This window comes from Anser anser (genome assembly GCF_964211835.1).
Source record: "Anser anser genome assembly, chromosome: 2".
In the NCBI taxonomy this organism is placed as follows: domain Eukaryota; kingdom Metazoa; phylum Chordata; class Aves; order Anseriformes; family Anatidae; genus Anser; species Anser anser.
Genome location: NC_139721.1, coordinates 78,296,263 through 78,314,803, shown reverse-complemented (window position 1 = coordinate 78,314,803; position 18,541 = coordinate 78,296,263). Strand labels below are relative to the sequence as shown.

Genomic DNA, 18,541 nt, shown 5'->3' with positions numbered 1-18,541 from the left:
TGCATCTTCTACAAAATATGTCTGTATAAATAATTAGCTGCAGATAGAGATCTGTTTTATCACATTTGTAAAGAACTCAAGTCACAGTGGTATCCAACTTTTTCGAAAGTCCATCCAATAAGCCAGAAAAAAGTATGTTCTGCATGAGCTATTTCATATTTTGCTCATTTTCAGATCTTTTGTGGCTTTAATTTTCATACCCTAAGTAAAGTTTTGGAGTGCTTCACTGTAGAAGCAGCTTCAGTAAGGCATACTAAAAAATGAAAAGAAAAAAAAAAGAACTGTAGCTTTCCAAAATACTTGAACACTCATCCATGAATCTATGACACCAATTCAACCTAAGCATGTTCTGCTTATGCAGTGCCATCTAGTGCAAGTAAGATTTTGGCTTCCCCATTTTTATTTAGCTCTGTATAATTCTGTCCTTTTAGGATCATACAAGTATTCTACAAAGACAATTCAATTTTTTGAATGAGACGTTCATATTTTGACATCAGCATACAGAACGCACCTGCCAAGCTCAGCCACTTCACTGTAGAGGGAATCAAAGTTGTCTTTCCAGATTACCATGATTCCATCACTTCCAGGACCTACAAAAGAAAAAACAAAAAGAGAAGAATAGTAAAGGCAACATTTAATACAGTCAGAGCCTCCTTAGAACTAAACAGTTGTAGTTATTGAATTGGGTAACAGGTGCTTTGAATGTAATCATAAAGAAAAGAGCAAAGAGACAGGCCTACCTAAAACTCGTAGACTGGCAGAAGATGAAACCGAACCCATATCGTTTGCAGCTATACACGTATAGATACCATCGTCTTCTGCAGTGACGCCAATGATTTTCAGTGAAGCCTCTCCTAAGTCACTGGGAAACACAATGGCATCCATGAACATTGTATTCAGTTTACAGACCTTAAACTATGAAAATTAGACAAAGTGATAGTGATAATTCTAATATTTCTTATTGTCCAGCCCCTGTACTCTATTGACAACTTTAACCCTGTTCCTGCCATTTCAGGAGTGTCTAGCAGAATCCAAGCATTTTGAGTGTACAAATTATCATGGAACATCCTGCAGACAATAGTGCATCCTCACTGACACTGTTTCAGTGCATCCTAGGTTCCTCTGTGTTTGAAAAAGCAAATGCTTCCCCTGCTCCCTCTATTTCTTGCAAATTATTAGAAGCAGTATCAAGACAACCATCCATCATTACCCTTTCTGAAAGGTTAGTTTCCATCCCTGACTCCCTAGAGTCATACAGAAGCTGGTTTAATGTTTGCGCTTTCAGAGGATTCATCCCTTGTAGGAGTGGGCTCCACCTTCAGTACAAAAGGTACACCACACTGTGACTTCAGAGACCTCAGAATCTGGGAGTATGAGGGTGTGAGTAAACTCAGGAAGTCTTTTGAAGTTTTCCCTCAGCTCCAGAAGAGACAGCAATAATCTATATAAGACAGGAGAAAGATTCTACAAACTCTTCCTTAAGCTTTCTCGTTGCTCAACTGCCCTTTTTATTTGATGGTTTGTCTTCAAATGTCTGCCTTAATCTTCCTCTGTGCAATTCATGTCTAGTACTTTTTATACCATCTACCATAGACAGGAACAGTAAATAATTCTATTTGCATAAGTCTCTTACAAATGTGAACACTTGGCAAATCTTGCCTATGCTTTTCACCTCTAGGCTCAAAACATTGTGCTGTTCTTTCACAACATGGCATATTTTCAAGATTTTCCATCGTTCTTATTGTTTGCCTTTGGATCTACCCCAGTTACTCCAAGTCATTTGAGTAACTAAAACAAAAGCTGTTTGCCTCTGTCTTTATTCTGCCATTTAATTTCAGGGGAAAACAATATAAATTTTAGGAACACAGGAAGATGACTCTCCTCCCCCAGCTCAAAGAACATTTCATTACTAGTATCTCCAAAAATCTGTCAGCCACAACCAGTATGATTAACTGGTTATAATTCTTGAACAATAACAGATCACTGTGAGATAATTCCAGTGAATCTAGCTCTTACTCTTGTCTCACAATGGTCCTGGATACAATAGCACAGCTGCCACAATGTCCCTGTCTCTCCACAACAAAAGTTATACCAGGTGAAAAGGAAAAAGCAGCTACAGTCGGATATAAAGAACAACATAACATGCTATCAAGTTTGCATATGCATTGGGCTATATCATACAGCCTCTAGTATAGCTATTAAGGAGGAAAGGTTTCACAGAAAACCCTTCATTCTGAAGTGAGAACATAATTCATAAATGACATTTCTTCACACTGAAGTGACTCTCTAAATAACACTTTCAGTAAATGAATGAAAAAATAAATGAAAAAAACTTTTCTAACAGGTAGTTTCACGTTCCAAAATGCAGTAATATCTGTTATTATTCAGCTGTTTGATTTACCAGTTAAGTCTGCTCAGTTCTATCACAGCAAAGCTAAAACCAAAGACATTTGTTTCCATGCTTTGACAATGAAGACAGTAGCACTGCAATGTTAATACGAACCAGAGGCTTTTCTTTGCAAAATACTGTCATGATCATTCCAAAAGCAGTCATTTGCCCCTAAAATGATGTATGCTACTAATGAAAAGATAGGATTGGCAATGGGACATGTCACAGAACTGGAATGCCACAGCATGCTGCTCTAGTTCAAGCACTGTGTCAGTGTGACAGAACCATGGTGTCTTATGCGGTAGCTAATGAGAAATAACAGCTGAATTTTCTTGTTTTTAAAATCAACTGAATATGACATTGGGGTACCCCCAGCCATACTCAGATGAATTAAACAACATTTCCAGAAAATCCAAACACTGAGGTATTCCTGTCTGAGGACAATCCCATCTTTATGTCTCAAAACCAAAAGCTATCCTTCGCCAAGGCTATGAAATACAATAGCTTCAGCAGTTCCTGTTCCTTCATTGGAGTTTTGCTCTTCCTGGATGCAGGAAAAAGTGATCCAGGATCCAGATTAGAAGTGCACCACCTTCCTCCAGGTGAAGAGAAGTCTGCTTTTTATCACAAATCACCTCAGTGATCCTGTTAACAGCACTGTCCAACAGAAACTGCTATGCTGGCACTACTGAGGGGAAACTAACTATGACCCAGGGATGGGAAATTAATTAGCTAACTTTAACACAAGTACAAGGGTTAGCTAAATATTAATGAGTCCTGTAGGATTAAAGTAGGCTTCTGACACTGGGGTTTTATCCCTCAAGATTTACCAGGTTTGAATCCTCTCGCCACTAACTCCTGGAAATTTATGTGACAGCGGCAAGTTGAGTACTGAATTGCTATCAGTGGAATCTTTCTATGTGGAATCAGAGTATCATCATGAGTTAAGTTTTGTTTATTTTTTTAGATGCTCAATGCTAGGAGGAAAAAGAGGATATAATTAAGGACAATAACCCAAACACATCAAAACAAATAAGCCACTGAGGTAATTTACAATAATTTTCCTTTTTAAGACAAAGAGATATACCACACAAATTACTGTACCTGTACGAAATGCTGTGATGACCGTCATTGCTCAGTGTGTTATGATCAGGACCTTTCCAAGTAACTGAAGCCTTGGGGCGACCACAGACTTTACACCTAAGCACGATGGTCTCTCCTGTCTCACATGTTACCTCACTCAATGGTATTATAAACTCTGGGGGAACTGGAAGAAGAATTTTAATGGCATTAGGTCAATTGAAGTTCATCAATTCGCTTTTCTATTAGACAAAGTATGTTGTACTTACAATTTCCAGGGTTTATCTATCCCTCTACCCTTGGACCATGTCCACGTTTAGGGCACTTGCTGGGGCTCTGTAGAGCTAATACTTTTTCTCTGCATGAACTTGGACATGACACTACTGAAATGCTATGGATAACCCTGAAATTTACCGCAGTGAACCAAACACTCTGGGTCAAGTCAGCTAAATAAACACAGAAGTAAAAAAAAAAAAATTTAAGGATATCTTTATATCCAGCTATGTTTGCAGAAGGGAACACAAAACACCTTCTCTACTGAGGCAGTGTAGTGTTTTCCCTTTTTGCTTACAGGTGAAACTCAAGAAGTTTGGCTCTTACTCCAGAGTGCCACTATTTTTCTCCTGATCAGCCTCTACACTGTAGAGACCCTGCACATTCCCTAGGATACAAGGCGAAAAATGAAGCAGCAGAGGTCTCCAACTCTTGACCTTCTTATTTTGCAAATCCAACAGTGCCCAACTTCCATACAGTCTCAGTGGAGATGCATTAGTACAAGTATTTCAGAGCAACATATCATATGATCCTTGTGTTTTACATTGTTTTGGACATGTAAACAAAAACATCTTCCTTTCATCTTAAAAAAAAAAAGACATTTCACTAACTGCCTCTCTTGTCCAAAATGAGGCTACATATATTTTACAGAAAACACTAATTCCTGATGTAATTCATGTTAAGCAAGTTCAAACAAGATAAATCATGCTTTAATCAAGTTACATTTACTGTGACTTTTAAAGATTAAAACAACTTACCATCATAAATGTAATTGGGGTTGAGAAGCTGGAAAGGAGAAATCAAAGAATTAGTGTCCTCGTAAGTGTATAATAAAGTAAAGAATTATAGAAAATAAAGCACAGTGATGGGCAGAAGTTAGTTGTACCCACAAAGGTCCAATAAACATTTGAATATCAGATTTTTTGTACCACTCTACTTTTTCTGCAGTATCCATATTCAGTATCATGCCTGTAGGTTCAAAAATCTTATCATCTTGTTTTGAAATTTAATAAACGCTGTCCATTAGAACCACTGCTGTTTCCACGTGAAATTCTATCAGAATTCTATCAGAAGCTAGAACTAGAAGCAACTTTTAAAGGAATTCCAACACAACTCCTTTTGAAAACTACTACATCTTTGTAACATTTACCTTTACAGAAACCTTGTTGGCAAGTCCTTCTCTGGATTTGCGGTAACCATTTTCTAGCTTGCCTTCCCTTTTGCCGTCTTTATCTTTTTTCTCAGATTTCTTCCTTAAACGGAGTGCTGTGTGCCAAGATGTTGACTTCCTGAGTGTGGAACAGTAAGCTTTTATAAATTTTCTTTTAAAACTCTCAATTATGTGTTATAATCTCTAGCTTGAGATGACATTGGAAAAGCATTCCAGAACATTATTTCATTGTATTAAAGCATACTGAAATGAAATACATTAAGTATTCCATACGAGATGCTATCTTTGGTTAAAACTGTAAGCAAGCTATTAAGATGAGTCTGTAGTTCAGTATTTCTTGAAGTCTTTGCTGCAATCGTAAACTTTCCATATGAAAATACAAATTGTCAATCAAACTGAACAGCACAAAATCCATCTCAAATACAGCCTATAAAAGCTTTACATAAAACTGCTAAGAATGCGGTTATGATATTAGATCCACCACAGCAGAGTTCAGAGAGATCTTTTTAGCACCACTAGTCATTTCAAATAGGTTTGTGGCTCAAGGTGGAAATCTAGGAACTCTGAAATCTCATTTCACTTGGTGCAAACATTATAATGGTTGTTCTAAACAAAGATGTCTAACCTGGCAACTCATCCTATTGAATAAGCTAGTAACTGTTGTTTCTCTTCAGTGAGGTATTATTAATCTTCTTTTCCCAGAAAATTGCACTACTACAGCTTTTTGATAAAGAATACATGCTTCTAGGTTCTTTCTTACCACTTTTTTTTTTTTTTATAATTTTGCTAAGAAACCTCACATATACTCAATCTGTTTGATGTTCATTTATTTCTCAGAGATAACTTTAACTTTCGGTTTAAATGTCCAAATTGTCTGAATTGGAAGGTTTTTTTCCTCCTCCCCTTTCTACACACACCCAGGCACTCACTTGATGGTTCCATCAGGGTTGTCAATGATGACTGCACTGGTATGCCCCAAGACATAGCCGGGAATCCAGCCCTCGGCTGCGGGGCACTGATCAGTGGCGGCTCTGAACACCAAAAACATGTTCTGTTGGTTGCTGGCTAGAATCTGCACGACCTCTCCTTGGTAGACATTTATCTCATCCTCCTTCACTGCCGTGTAATCGTGTGTCACCAGCATGGTGGAGATATTGCTACTGCTGCTACTTTCACTCTGCAAGTGTCAACCAGAAGCACAAAGAAGAGGCAAAAAAAAAAAAAAAAAAAAGAATCAAGTTTAAAGTTTATAAAGGAGAAAGGCTGCTCTTGGCCTGCTACATTTCAACCATGACCTGCATAATACACATAGATTAAGCTGTAGTCAAAGAAAAGAAATCAGATTTCTCTTATAGAGCTGCTTGTATCTATTTATCTTGTGTAAATTAGTTTGATCTTTGAATACCATTACGTATAGCAGGTGCAGAAATTTATTCCTTTTATTTTTAGTAAAGATCACTTAATTTTACTTCTTCCATTTTTTAAAGGATCTCAATTAGTCTTCCTTTCAAGCTCTGACACTAAACCTCACGTCTTTATCAGGTGACAAAGCCACATTACATCACATATGACAATTTTTCATTAAGTCTTTTGGGTGCATAACAAACCAAGACTTCACCTCATAAACACTGGAAACTCTAACAATGAAAAACGCATACTAGTCTTTCCTAGCACCATTTGTCAGATCTCAGACACCAGCTGTCTGCATACAAATCGTGACAAGGTACATAAGAACAAAGCAGGCTTTTTGATAGTGTCTCTCTTAAAAATTAAAGGCTTCTCCCTGGTTTGAATCTGTATGATCTGGTTTGTTCCTTTGAATGCATAGGATGAGGTAAATTACTGAAATACCAGATTATTTATATCTTGGGCAGAATAGACCCACTCAAGCTGGAAATCTCACGTTTAAATGATTAGTGACTATGATAGCTGTGTGTTGTTAGCTGCTTATCACAAACTTTCAACTAGTGTTCATGGATGTTGTGCTTGTTTTCCCACTGAGCGTTTGCAGAGAGCTAATTATGGCTAACCAGGTGCACATTAACAGTCACACTACTTTTCAAACCAAAAAGCCCTTCTCCTGGCCATGAATCCATGGTAACTTACTAAATTTAGACTCTTTTTGCCCATATACATTTCTCATTTAGGTTTAATATTTCTCATATTAGGTTTAATAAACAGAGGTGTGAAATCTATTATCAGACTGTGCAACCTATCCCCTGAAAGAAGGGATTTCCTTCTTGAAACAAGTTATAAACGAAGTGGATGGCCCATTAACAATATGCCATGAGGTATGTGTGTGCACCTGCCTTCTGATTCTATGTTCTTACTTCAAACTCTTTCAGTTTGCTGTCGGTGAGGACTCACTATTGCCTGGCAGTAACTGAGCTGAAAAAGGAAAGCAGTACCCAGCTGTAGCTGAATGCTACTACAGCTTATATAGCATAGCCATGTGGTAGCATCACGTATGTGCAAGCAGCACGTAGAAAGCTTGGCACACAGGATTAAAATAGTGTCACCTTTTTTCTCAAAACTGTCAAGTATCTGTCTCCTCGGTGTTGAGGAGACGCAGCAAGGGTCAGTTGAGAGCATGGTACACTGGGAGCCCCACAACCCATGTTCTCACCCGATCTGCTAATGGCCATGAACAAGCCACTCCATCTCTTGGTGCCTGCGCTTCCTCGTGGGTGTGCTGGCTGACTGAGAAACAAAGGCGTTCAGAAGGGAACTCTGATTACTCATTCCTACAATGTTCAGCACATCAGTGCCTGGGTTTCCAATTCCTTTCCTGTTTTCTCTATTAGGATGATGAAGCAAATGCTACCTGAGAGCAACATCTCCCCTGGACTGTATCTCTATTAAAGGATATTTACATTTAATTCCAGGTGCTATACTTCCAGTGGTAAGAACAGTTTGTCTGGCTTACAGGATTGTCTACATGGTCTTTTGTATTAGCAAGACCCTTCCATACTTCTGGCAAACAGGAAACAGTAGAACCTAAAAAATTCAGAAGTCTTATTTTCAGTCGCTGTTTAAACTAAGATTACAAATTCATAGATTCTTCTAGCTAGATGAAAAAAACCTCCATTCAGAGAAAGTCGCTTTTACTAATTCCTTCTGTTAAACCTATGGGGCAGAGGAGAGGAAGGCTGAAGCAGTAAAACCAACCTATACCCAAACCTTGCCCCATACACTACTTCTGAATATACTGTTTCTTAGTATGCAGTGGAATTCGTATGCAGGACTGGCTTGCATATATCTCTTTTAATAGTTAAGTCTAGAAGGACCACTTTAAAGTCTGAATATTTCTTATTTTCACAAGGACAGATAAATCTATTAAATAATTGTATGGTAAGTACAAAGTAACTTTCTGTCTTGTGAACATGCTTATATCACAATTTATTCTCACCACAGAAAGACAGCCCTTCCTTTGCCTTGCAAAGAAGTAATTATTCTTGCACAGGAGTATTTTTTCTACTGCAAGTGTTGCTGGTCATCACTGTCTACAATTACTAGATTACAGAGGATATACAATCAAAATCTAAGAAATTGCTCGCATATGCCTTGAAAAGCTAGCAAGAACAACTCATTTTTTTTCTTGTTAGGAGTAATCCTTCCGTGCATAGGTAAGCTTGTGAAGAAACCTTAACCATGCGTGCATGTAAATATACACAAGCAAATGGTTAAATAAAAATATGCCTTCACAACCCATCTTCTCCAGCTTGTTGAATGCAGTGTGAAATCCTGCTAAAATATGGTCTATAAAGTAAGCATTATGAAGCTTAATTACCAAGCGCAATGTAGTTGTGAAGCAGAAGGCACATTCAGACATCGTTTTACGCTAAGATAAAAACAAGCAAAGGTATCTTTGCTGATAGTATCAAAATTCAAATGTTTTGAAAACTTAGTGCCACCCCTTCTCTCACTCTTTTTTTAATATAATGATATCAATTAATACTATGCAAGTCTTGATTCACACGCTGTGCAGTAATTGTGAGAAAGTCCGATTACCCCAGCTATTATATTATCATCACATTTTGCTAGACTGAAGATATACACAAGACAGAGCTAAACCAAATTAAAAGTTGAAAGATCAGGATAAAAATATGATACATGCAAAGCATAATTTGTTCTTCTGAAGCTATTATAAAAGTACAAGAACTAAGAAGTCAAGAAAGCTCTCTGTTTAGTTATATTTAGCAGTTCTATAAAGAAATGCATGCATTTTAAAAAGTACAGCAAGTTAGGTTGATTTGCAAAATTGGTACTGCATACGATTTGTGAGAGAGTAGAAAAACAAACATTTGTGAACACAACACTTAGTGAGAAGAAAATCAAACACACCTTTATTAGAAATAAAAAAGGCACCAGAGCCTGCCTACCACATCCATGGCAAGTGCCTTGACATTTTTGCTTATATTTGCACATGCCCCTGTGATTGCTGTGTTGCATTTCCTGGTAGATTTTATTACAGAGAATGTGGATTCTGTTGATACCCCAGCTTTCCGCACAAACACACCAAGTACATACTAAAAGGTTGAATCTCCAGATGCCCTAAAACAGTTCTTCTTATAAAGCAGAAGAGAAAAGTGGAGCCATTATTTGTTTTGATTGTAGTAGAAGAACAGTTGATTATTTTAGCTAGGTTTTGTTTGCCTATTTTGAGTGGACTGCAGGAAGCTTCCTTGACCAGGCAAAGGATTTAAAGAGAATGCTGCACATCACCTAAGGCTGAAAGGAGGAGGTGGGGGGCGGAAATAAATACAAAATAAAAATCAAGCAGCCCAGGGACTGTACCGTAGACATCTCAACGAAGTTAAAACTCAACAGGACAGTGCTGGCGGATTTGGCGTGACAGGGAAAAAAGCCCCAAGGCAATCTGCCAAAATCTCCAAGTCAGATTTAAATGCTGGCTGCATTGCATACCCCAAGGTGCTCTGGTTGCCACGCTTCAGCATGTTAATTATGTGCCTTCAAATTAGAGACGAAAAAGCAAGGACAGCAAGTTAGTATCAGCCTAGTGATCTATATTTTCAGCAGAGGCAGAAATTGCATCTAATGTTAGCAGTGTTTGTGTGTCTGTATACATATCACTGTCTATGTTTTTATGTATACATACACAAAAGGTAGATAATTTTGTTTTTTAATGTGCAGAAGACACTGGAACAGTTGATTATTTCAGAGCAGTACAGCACTGGAGAGCCAGAAGTTAGTACGGAGAGTGATGGTAACGCACAGAAAGGGAGCATGGGAAGGTTTTAGAAGAGCTCGCAGGACAGAGGTGCTCCGCTCTTACCCCATTACTCTGGGTGGAGTGAACTGACTGCTCGCTGGTCGAGGAGCATGTGCTCATGCGGTCTGTGTCCTTGCTGTGTGAAGAGTGGCGGTGAACCTGCCGCTGGAGGGAGTCATTGTCCCCAGGGAAAGTGAAGGAGCCAGGGCGGCTGGCAGGGGATGCTGGGATGGAGCTCCAAAAGGAGCCCTTCTGCAGGGGGCTGCTGGGTGGAAAGGTTTCTTTGCCAAAAGGAGAAGGGAAAGTCGTGGAGAGAGGAGAGTTCATTGGCGAGATGGCTCCTGGCCTTGGCTTCCCCAGCGTCAGTGATCCTATGCTGTTTCTTGAGCGACTTTCCTCTGAGCTTCCACGTGAGTCTTTCTGAGCTCCGTCAGCTGAGCCAGAAATGTTTCCCGCTGTCTTCCTGGGACTCTCAATAACCTTCATCTTGGGAATCTGCTCAGCTTCTCTCTGAGGACCGTCCGGTTCTGCACTGGGAGGGTGCCTGTCTGGCTGGCTCAGGCCAGTTTCTAGGGAGGTGTTGTAGTGTGGCAGGGAGAGATTGTGAATGGACATACCTGACATCTTGTCTGCCTCTGCTTGGGCCGAGGCTGCAGAGGAGACCAGGACTGGGGAATGGTGTCTGACAGGCTGGGGGATCCGGGATGGCCGGCTACGGCTGGAGCTGGGGATTCCACTAGAGCTGCTGGGGCCGCTGCTGTTACTGCTGCTGCTTCCGCTGCCGCCTCCACCGCTGCTGTGGTTCCTCTGGTACTCGATTGGGGACGTCAAGGCTGCAATGGGGAAAGGAGAGGAGGTGATCACAGAAAGGAGGGCAGGACAGGGAACAAGAACAGCTTAAAACAGACATTTAGTAGCAAAAGGGGAGCACCGCTCAAATATGATGAATTCCCTTAGCAATGCTGGTCACACTGCAGACCTCAAGTCGCTTTTCTATATTACACCTTCACAACCTGCTATATTAAACCTTTAAGAAAAGACAGAAAAGCTAAATCCAGGGAAAAATGTTTTCCTTGTTTTCCTCTAGATCACATTGTCAGTCAGCAACCAAGATGAGAAAAAAACAAGTGTGATTCCAATTCTCAGCTCATTGTTCTCTGTACTTTACATCTCTTAAAAAAAAAAATCTACATCGGGGCAACAACTGATGGATACAGAAATATAGCAAGAAACTTCTGGTGTCACAGCAGACACCACCACCTCCTACTGTTCTCCTGCAGAATCTGAATGCTGTTGCCACAGTAAGGTGCGGCAACAATGGCCACCAAAATAACACAAGCAAAACACATTTTGAATGGATGCTTAAAACTCCACTTGCATTTAGTCTTTAAAGGCTTGCATTTGCTTAAACAGGGTACACAAACTCTCCACATCAACGGATGGTACCAGTCTTAATTCACTCCTACAAAACATTTGGAAAATTTCGCTGAGAGAACACCATGTAAATTCAGACTACCACTCTTATGACAAATGCTAGCATCTGTTCTGAAGCAAAAACGTGGCACATAACCCCCCAACTGTTCTGCATTAGCTCAGGAAAAAGGAAACTTGCAAACAATTTCAAAGCCAAGAAACAACAGATGAGAGAGAAGTCACTCATTTATGAACTTTCAAAGAGAGCAAATCATTTACCATTTAAAAAGTTGCGCTGGTTTTCCAAAATTTGGTTTATTTCATGGATCCACAGCTGTCGGACTGCTGGGCTGGCAGAATGCAAAACAAAGGTCTCCGTGACATCGCCCGTTCTTGATGTTAGTGCAAATTTACATGGATCGCTGTCCACATTTTCCTCCAGGGAAAGGCAACTCACCTTCACAAAAAAAGAGAATTTCTTTCATGCATTTTTTGCGAAATTGCTTACTTGATAGCTCAGAGTCAAATCTTCAAATGTAACTAAGATGACCATCTTTTTGCTCAGTACAGTAATACCATGAAATGAAGGATTACAGTAAACTAAGGATTAATATATGTCATTTTTGGCACACTAAGGATTAATATATGTCATTTTTGGCAAAAGCAAAGTATCAACAACAGTCTCATTCTACAGCAGCCTTTGCTCCAGAGAGCGCAATAGCTGTGTACCGACTGATGCACTGCGCTCCTATTATCTCTACATGGACACTATGGCTTAATGTTCTCCATCAGCCCTTGCTCTTCCCTTGTGTTATTTGAAATGCTGAGCCCACTCAGGAGCTCTACTGATGGCCCCACTGAAGTCCTCTCCTGCAGAGACAGCAACACCGTGGAACAGGTTGCCTGGCCAGTGCAGGACGGGATGTGCAGCTGGTACGCGGAGCAGCAAGGCAAATCAGAGGAAGCAGGGTCCACACAAAATGCTTCATGAGGAGGGCTGGTAAGCAATACCAGCAACAGCTTTTGTTTCTGGGAAGGTTTGAAGTGGGAGTTTTGCTTGCAGAAAAACTGACACATCCAAGAAGGTGGCAATTGTTACCTACACATTGGGACTGATTGCAGCTGAAACTCATCAGAAGGGATACTTAAACACTTTTCCTTATTTGCAATGACTTTGTTATGCGGTGTACACACAATGTTTTGTACAGGAACACCTGCTTTGGTGTGCTTCACACGGGAAACATCAGAGAGCTGGAATCCAAATATTCCCATCTATCATCAGAGTGAGCATAAATCCAATAGGAGGTCATTGACTGACACCTTGCTGTGCTTTCAGATTGCTCTTCTAGAGGCCATTAGTGACTCCGCACTGAATTAGGAACTGTTACCTTTGTGTCCCTTGCACAAACTCTGCTAAGATTCACATACAACAGTTACCTTGATACTGTTTTTAAACAAGAATCCGGGCATGGAGAAACCTTTCTTTTTATCTAGCGGCTCACTGAAAATGACAATCTGCTCAAACAGGAAGACCCGTCTCTCCTTGCAGCGTGGCAGAAGACCTGTGTCCTGGTCTGTAACCAAGAATGTGTCCTGGAGCAGGAGCTTACCCTGGGCTACAATTTTACCCTACAAACAGAACCAAGTGGAAACATAGTGAGTGCAACCCTTCATTTTAACCCAATCAATCTTTTTTTAGCAGATGCTCATGCCAAAATACTTTTGTATATTTTCCAATTTCTCAGTGTCACTGACCATTATATATTCATTGATCCTACAATACACAAGATACTCGTGTCCTCTCTCAAAAAACACCCCCCCCCTTTACATTCATACTGCAGTTGGAGGTTTATTAGTAACACTGGTAAAATTGGAAGGCTCTCATCTCTCTATTCTTAAGATATTCCTTCCCTGCCACTTCTCACACAGTAAATCATATATACTTCCAGTGTCTTCCAGAGTATAGAAAAGGGGAAGAATTCAAGTTCATACCTGCAGAGCAGAAAGGGCTTTTTCTTTTTTTTCAAATAGCTTTGCAAGTAGGACACATGACTACGACCTGGCTGATGCATACTGCTTCAACAGCCAACTTTCTTCTAGCCTTACCAAAACAAGAAGGGCTACAGTTGCCTCAGATACTTTACTGACAGTAGCAAACTCCTCCTTCGTCTACACTGCTGAGGTCTGCTCATCTGCTAATAACTGATGACTTTAGTATTTCGAAATCATTAGTCAGTAAGTGAACTGTAATAACACAAGCACTTCCTAGATTTTGTAGACAGACTTCTCTAGTGTGACTGACTTAGGAGGTAAGCTTTCTAAGATGAAGTCCTTGGCAAGGCTAAAACGTAATTTTGCATTCAGTACTTTTTGCACTAGCTAACCATATGGCAAAGGAGCACCCCACCTCTCCTTATCCCCATCAACTCCCCCCACAATATTAATGGTTAATTTCTAGAGCATCTGACAGAAGCTCTAAGCAAAATCCACTGAAAAATCCCAGTCAACTTACATCAAATCCTTGCAGGCGGCCAACATTCATCATGTCATTACACCGTTTTGGTACTATACACATGACCTCTACAGCTCTCTGTTCAAGACAAATAAAAAGTCAAAGCTTATTTTTCCAAAACCAAGTTAGCAGGATGAAATTTAGTTTCATTTGCTATGGTTGATTTAGAACAGAAAGTAATGTGAAAAGTAAGCACCTATCATAAGCACATCCTCAAGAAGATAAGAAAAGGAAAATAACTCGTCAAAACAAGTATAAGTTCAGAGTTAAGAGCATTTAAATCACTGAGAGAAAATGTCTCAAGTACCTCTAGTTCTGTTGTATCAAGGTTAGCTTTTTTAGAATATTTGAGGAAGTCCTGAAAAAGGAAAAAACAATAATGTAAATTCTTTGCTCGTTAAACCACACAGAGATATCTTAGAAAATCTGTACTTGCTATCCTGTCAGAGGATGAAACGCTACAGAACACACACACTTTTTTTCTTCTTTTTTAAGCTTCTTGTTGTGGGGCTTCCCCCTAATATTTTTTAAGATTTATTAACTATTTGTTTTAGATTATACAAGAACATGTACTAACATAATGACACCTGTGATAGACACAGTTGCTCTTCAGTAAACATTTACATGGCATTAAAATGGTTGCACATGTAGATGGAAAAACTGGGAGGAATCCCAGTAACTAATATCACATTTAGAGATGAAAAGAGTTGGGATATCCCTCTTATCATTGCATCATATTTGTACAAATTTTAAACATTTCGATGTCACTGACTTGAGTTCATCTGGTCTTTAACATTAAAAAACAAACAAATGAAAAAACAGTCCAAGCTATTTACTTCAATTTTTACAACTACCTGAATATGTTCAGGAAAGTAATCATTCTACATTGGAAGAGCATAAGTAGTATTTAAAAAAGAAAACATATCATTTAAAACATACATTAAATCATTCACTTTACCTTTAGTAACAGCTGGTATTTCATAATTCTCTGCACAGGTTTTATTAGCAAGTCCGTGAGCTGAAGTCTGTGGCCCAGGCGTTGCTTTAGATCCTGAGGGATGTAAAACAAACATTTGGGGGGCTTAAAATATTCTGATACTAAGAAACATAGCAGCATATATCACTATTAACGGCTACCAAAACAAAACTGGTAAAAGTCAGAGCAGAATCTGATTTGCAATTAGCAAAAGATGGAGTCCTTCCCCTTATCTGTATCCAAAGTATTTCCAAAGTATTCTCTCCTCCCAGAATCTTTTTTTTTTTTTTTTTTTTTAACGATTGTTCAGTGAGATGTAATTTTTCAGTCACAGGTTGTATATTGGCCATTTTTCTACAGTGATCTTTGGTCATCCAATATTACCACTTCATATTATATATACTGTTAACCACCAAGACTAGGGCTAGTAAGGATAAGACTACTGATTAATCAATATCTTAGAAAGGAAAACTAAATTTCTGGTATAAGGTTAATACCTGGCTTTAGGAGCCTGTATCAGACTTGGGAAGTGAGAATAGAAATGGGCAAGAATTATAATTCAAAGGAATAATAACAACAACCAAATGTGTTTCCTTTTTTTATTAACCAACAGATCTGATAATGCTTATGATTTGTACACACTGTTCACTTTGCATATATCCTCCCTCAAGAACTTACCTCAAAAAATGTATCAATGTATTCTGAGACAATGTGCTCAGACTTTGGTTTGTTTTGACAGTAAACTATGTACATGTGCAACCTTCTCTCCTAGAAGAACAAAGATACAAAATAATATGTTATCAATGTTATCATCAGGAAAAAGCATGCCAGACTGAAATAGAGTATAATTTTGAGAAGTACAACTGTTCCAATGTATAAGCATAAAAAGGTCCTTTTGATGAAAAGAAGCAGCTACATATGCAGAAGCTACAGATCTGAAACCAAATTTATCTGGGTATATCATAATGATTTTAGAAAGAAAACACAAGTAAAAAAAATTGCCTCAGGTGTATAGAAATTATAGCTTAGCAAGTCCCATAATAAAAAGAACCACAGAAATGGTTTCTTTTAGTGGAACAATGTTCTTCACCAAGAACAATGTAGGGAGCCTCTGAAATATTGTCTTTTTATTTGATTTTTTTTATTTTAATGATCTCATTATTACTCTAATGTATTATAATAATGTCTCCCTCCTATTTAGCTGTACAGAGCAGTTAAGAGAAACCTATCTGTCTTTTATGTAGAAGATGTCATATTGGAATTTGAGTGTGGGAGTAGGTGATGTAGCCTGGAAATGGTGGTGCTAGTATTTTTGAACTCTGATTCTGTATTTTGTCTGCATGTGTTTTTAAGACTGAGGCAACAAAGAAATAGAGAGAGCATAACTTTGACCTTTAAGATTCATTCTTGGTTACCACCATGCTGGTTAAGAAACACAGACACACAATACTTGTTTATTATCTACTCCAAAATCTTCCTTATTTTACCAGGACTAGTTTGCTATTGATGCTTTGCTAGTCAGAAAATTATAGAGCAATGACCAGTGAAGACAAATGGAAAGTAAAAAAAGAAGAAATAAGACAGAGCTTGAAAAGGACACAGGACATAGATTAAGAGCAGAAATAGAATTTTCTATTTCTAGGAAGTTCTAGCTAATAGTCAGAGTTTCGCCAGAGTATGTTGTAATAGGATCATAGCTTGCTCTTCCATCTGCAGTAGTAAGGGTGCTTTTCAAAAACAATTCAGTTACAAACATACCAGGAGAAAGTAAAACAGCAATCAGAAACAGGAAAAGTTACTCCCTTCAAATTTCCCATCTTACTAGTGTCAGGATTCTTCCCTCTCCCTATGACTTTTTTTTTTTTTTTTTTTGTGATCCCTCAAGAAATGAAACAGCTCACTCCTCATCATTAGTTCAGGAACTAGGCCTGACTTCCAGTGTTACTGTTCCATTAATGCTTGGTTCCGTCCTCTTTTGCTACCTTGGTATTGACTTCAAACAGTCCACAAAGAAAATCCGAAGCCCACTAAACGTGCTTAAATCCAGTCTGTCCTCAGTCTTTGCACACTTGTGCAGTCACATTTAGCAGGCAAGTTTCCCTTCTGCTACCTGGTGTGATTTGGAGTACCTTGAGACCTCATCCCAAATAGATGCTAAGTTGTTCTTCTACACAAAAAGACATCCCCCAAAAGAGGGTAGGAGCATCATTAGTAGCACCTGAAGTTTGATATCTAGTTTCTAGATAACTAGTTTATATTATTTCCTTCCAAAGCATTACCATATCTAGAAGTATCACATGGCTATTCCTTTTAGTAAGCAGATGAAAAGCGGGGAAAAAAAGGGACTTGCATAAAATTATAAAGGGTTCTGTGTTGGACTAGGATTAAACATCACGAATGCCTGGCACTCATGATTTCCTCCCCAGGTGAAGAGGGAGGAATCTCAATCACTAGTGAGATTCTTACTAGTTTACTTACGCGCTTCTTATAACCTCTCTCTCCCTCTTTCTCTTGCAGTAAGAAACATTTTTTATTAACATTAACTTTCTTAACCATGTTATACCATAGATAAATCCTTAATACACACATTAGTCAGCAGCAACAATAGGGGTTGGCCAAAGAAAACACTTCACTTACATGCTTAACAAACAGGGATCCCAGCTTTTCTGGATCTTCAAGGCACTTCTCCAATTCTCCTAAAAAGAAGCTGCACATAAACACAGTAAGTATTTTCTTCTGATAGCACATACTATGGCAACAGGTGATTGCAAGGCAACCTAGTCTTATTACAACACATACTTTGCATCCCCTGTCAACAGCTTTGGGTATTAACCTATTTCTAAAATGACAATATTAACAGTGTAGTATTTTAATACATATTCCAAAGGGACACATATGCCAAGATGGAAAAATACTGATGTTCGTTAATAAATTTTTCTTTTGCATATTGAGAGAAACTTTTCTCCTACTCAGTCTGAGTGCTTGAGGTTGCCAAACTAGTATTTTCTAGGTAGAATTGCTCAGCAGGTGGCTTTAAAGTTAAAGATATACGTACTCTCTGTGCCAGTCATAAATCTGATGAATATTTCCAAATACAATCTTGTCTTTGCCTTTCATGTCATCAGGAACTCCATCTTCCTTCATAAGTGCCATGTAACCCTGCAACAATCCAAGGAAACTCACTGTGAGTATTCCAACTTAAAGTGAGAATTGCCTTCTCATCTCCCTTTCCCCAGATGCCTTCCAAATTGCCCAAGACAACAACTTGCTTAGGACACAAATCCAAACAAACCAAAAAAACCCGCTCTATAACATGACTTACAAGTTATAATGCTCTATATAACATAACTTATAACACATAAAGCATGGCTACAAACATTATGAATTAGTTTGAGGTTGTTTGTGCAACAGTGCCCAGAGTGCTGGAAAGATTAATTCACCTTAGCTAATTTAGACTGTGTGAACAGGCTCAAAGCATATTGGAAACTTCAGCA

General features: G+C 38.8%; 1 protein-coding gene across 3 annotated transcripts in view; it reads right to left on the bottom strand.

The window, feature by feature from the left end:
* Positions 1-18,541, bottom strand: part of TRIO (trio Rho guanine nucleotide exchange factor) — a 249,121-nt gene that overhangs the window by 4,405 nt on the left and 226,175 nt on the right. For 2 of the 3 annotated variants that reach the window (XM_083821946.1, XM_083821947.1), the window contains exons 40-54: positions 18,103-18,206; positions 17,685-17,754; positions 15,726-15,815; positions 15,030-15,122; positions 14,379-14,429; positions 14,072-14,149; positions 12,997-13,188; positions 11,839-12,016; positions 10,210-10,979; positions 5,843-6,090; positions 4,893-5,031; positions 4,501-4,528; positions 3,494-3,656; positions 741-862; positions 512-590 (exon numbers count right to left, since the gene is read on the bottom strand). In XM_083821946.1, the coding sequence (XP_083678072.1) occupies positions 512-590; positions 741-862; positions 3,494-3,656; positions 4,501-4,528; positions 4,893-5,031; positions 5,843-6,090; positions 10,210-10,979; positions 11,839-12,016; positions 12,997-13,188; positions 14,072-14,149; positions 14,379-14,429; positions 15,030-15,122; positions 15,726-15,815; positions 17,685-17,754; positions 18,103-18,206 (2,405 nt within the window). Of the gene's footprint in view, positions 1-511; positions 591-740; positions 863-3,493; positions 3,657-4,500; positions 4,529-4,892; positions 5,032-5,842; positions 6,091-10,209; positions 10,980-11,838; positions 12,017-12,996; positions 13,189-14,071; positions 14,150-14,378; positions 14,430-15,029; positions 15,123-15,725; positions 15,816-17,684; positions 17,755-18,102; positions 18,207-18,541 lie in introns of those variants that run through there. The other variant, XM_083821948.1, reaches the window with a different exon arrangement.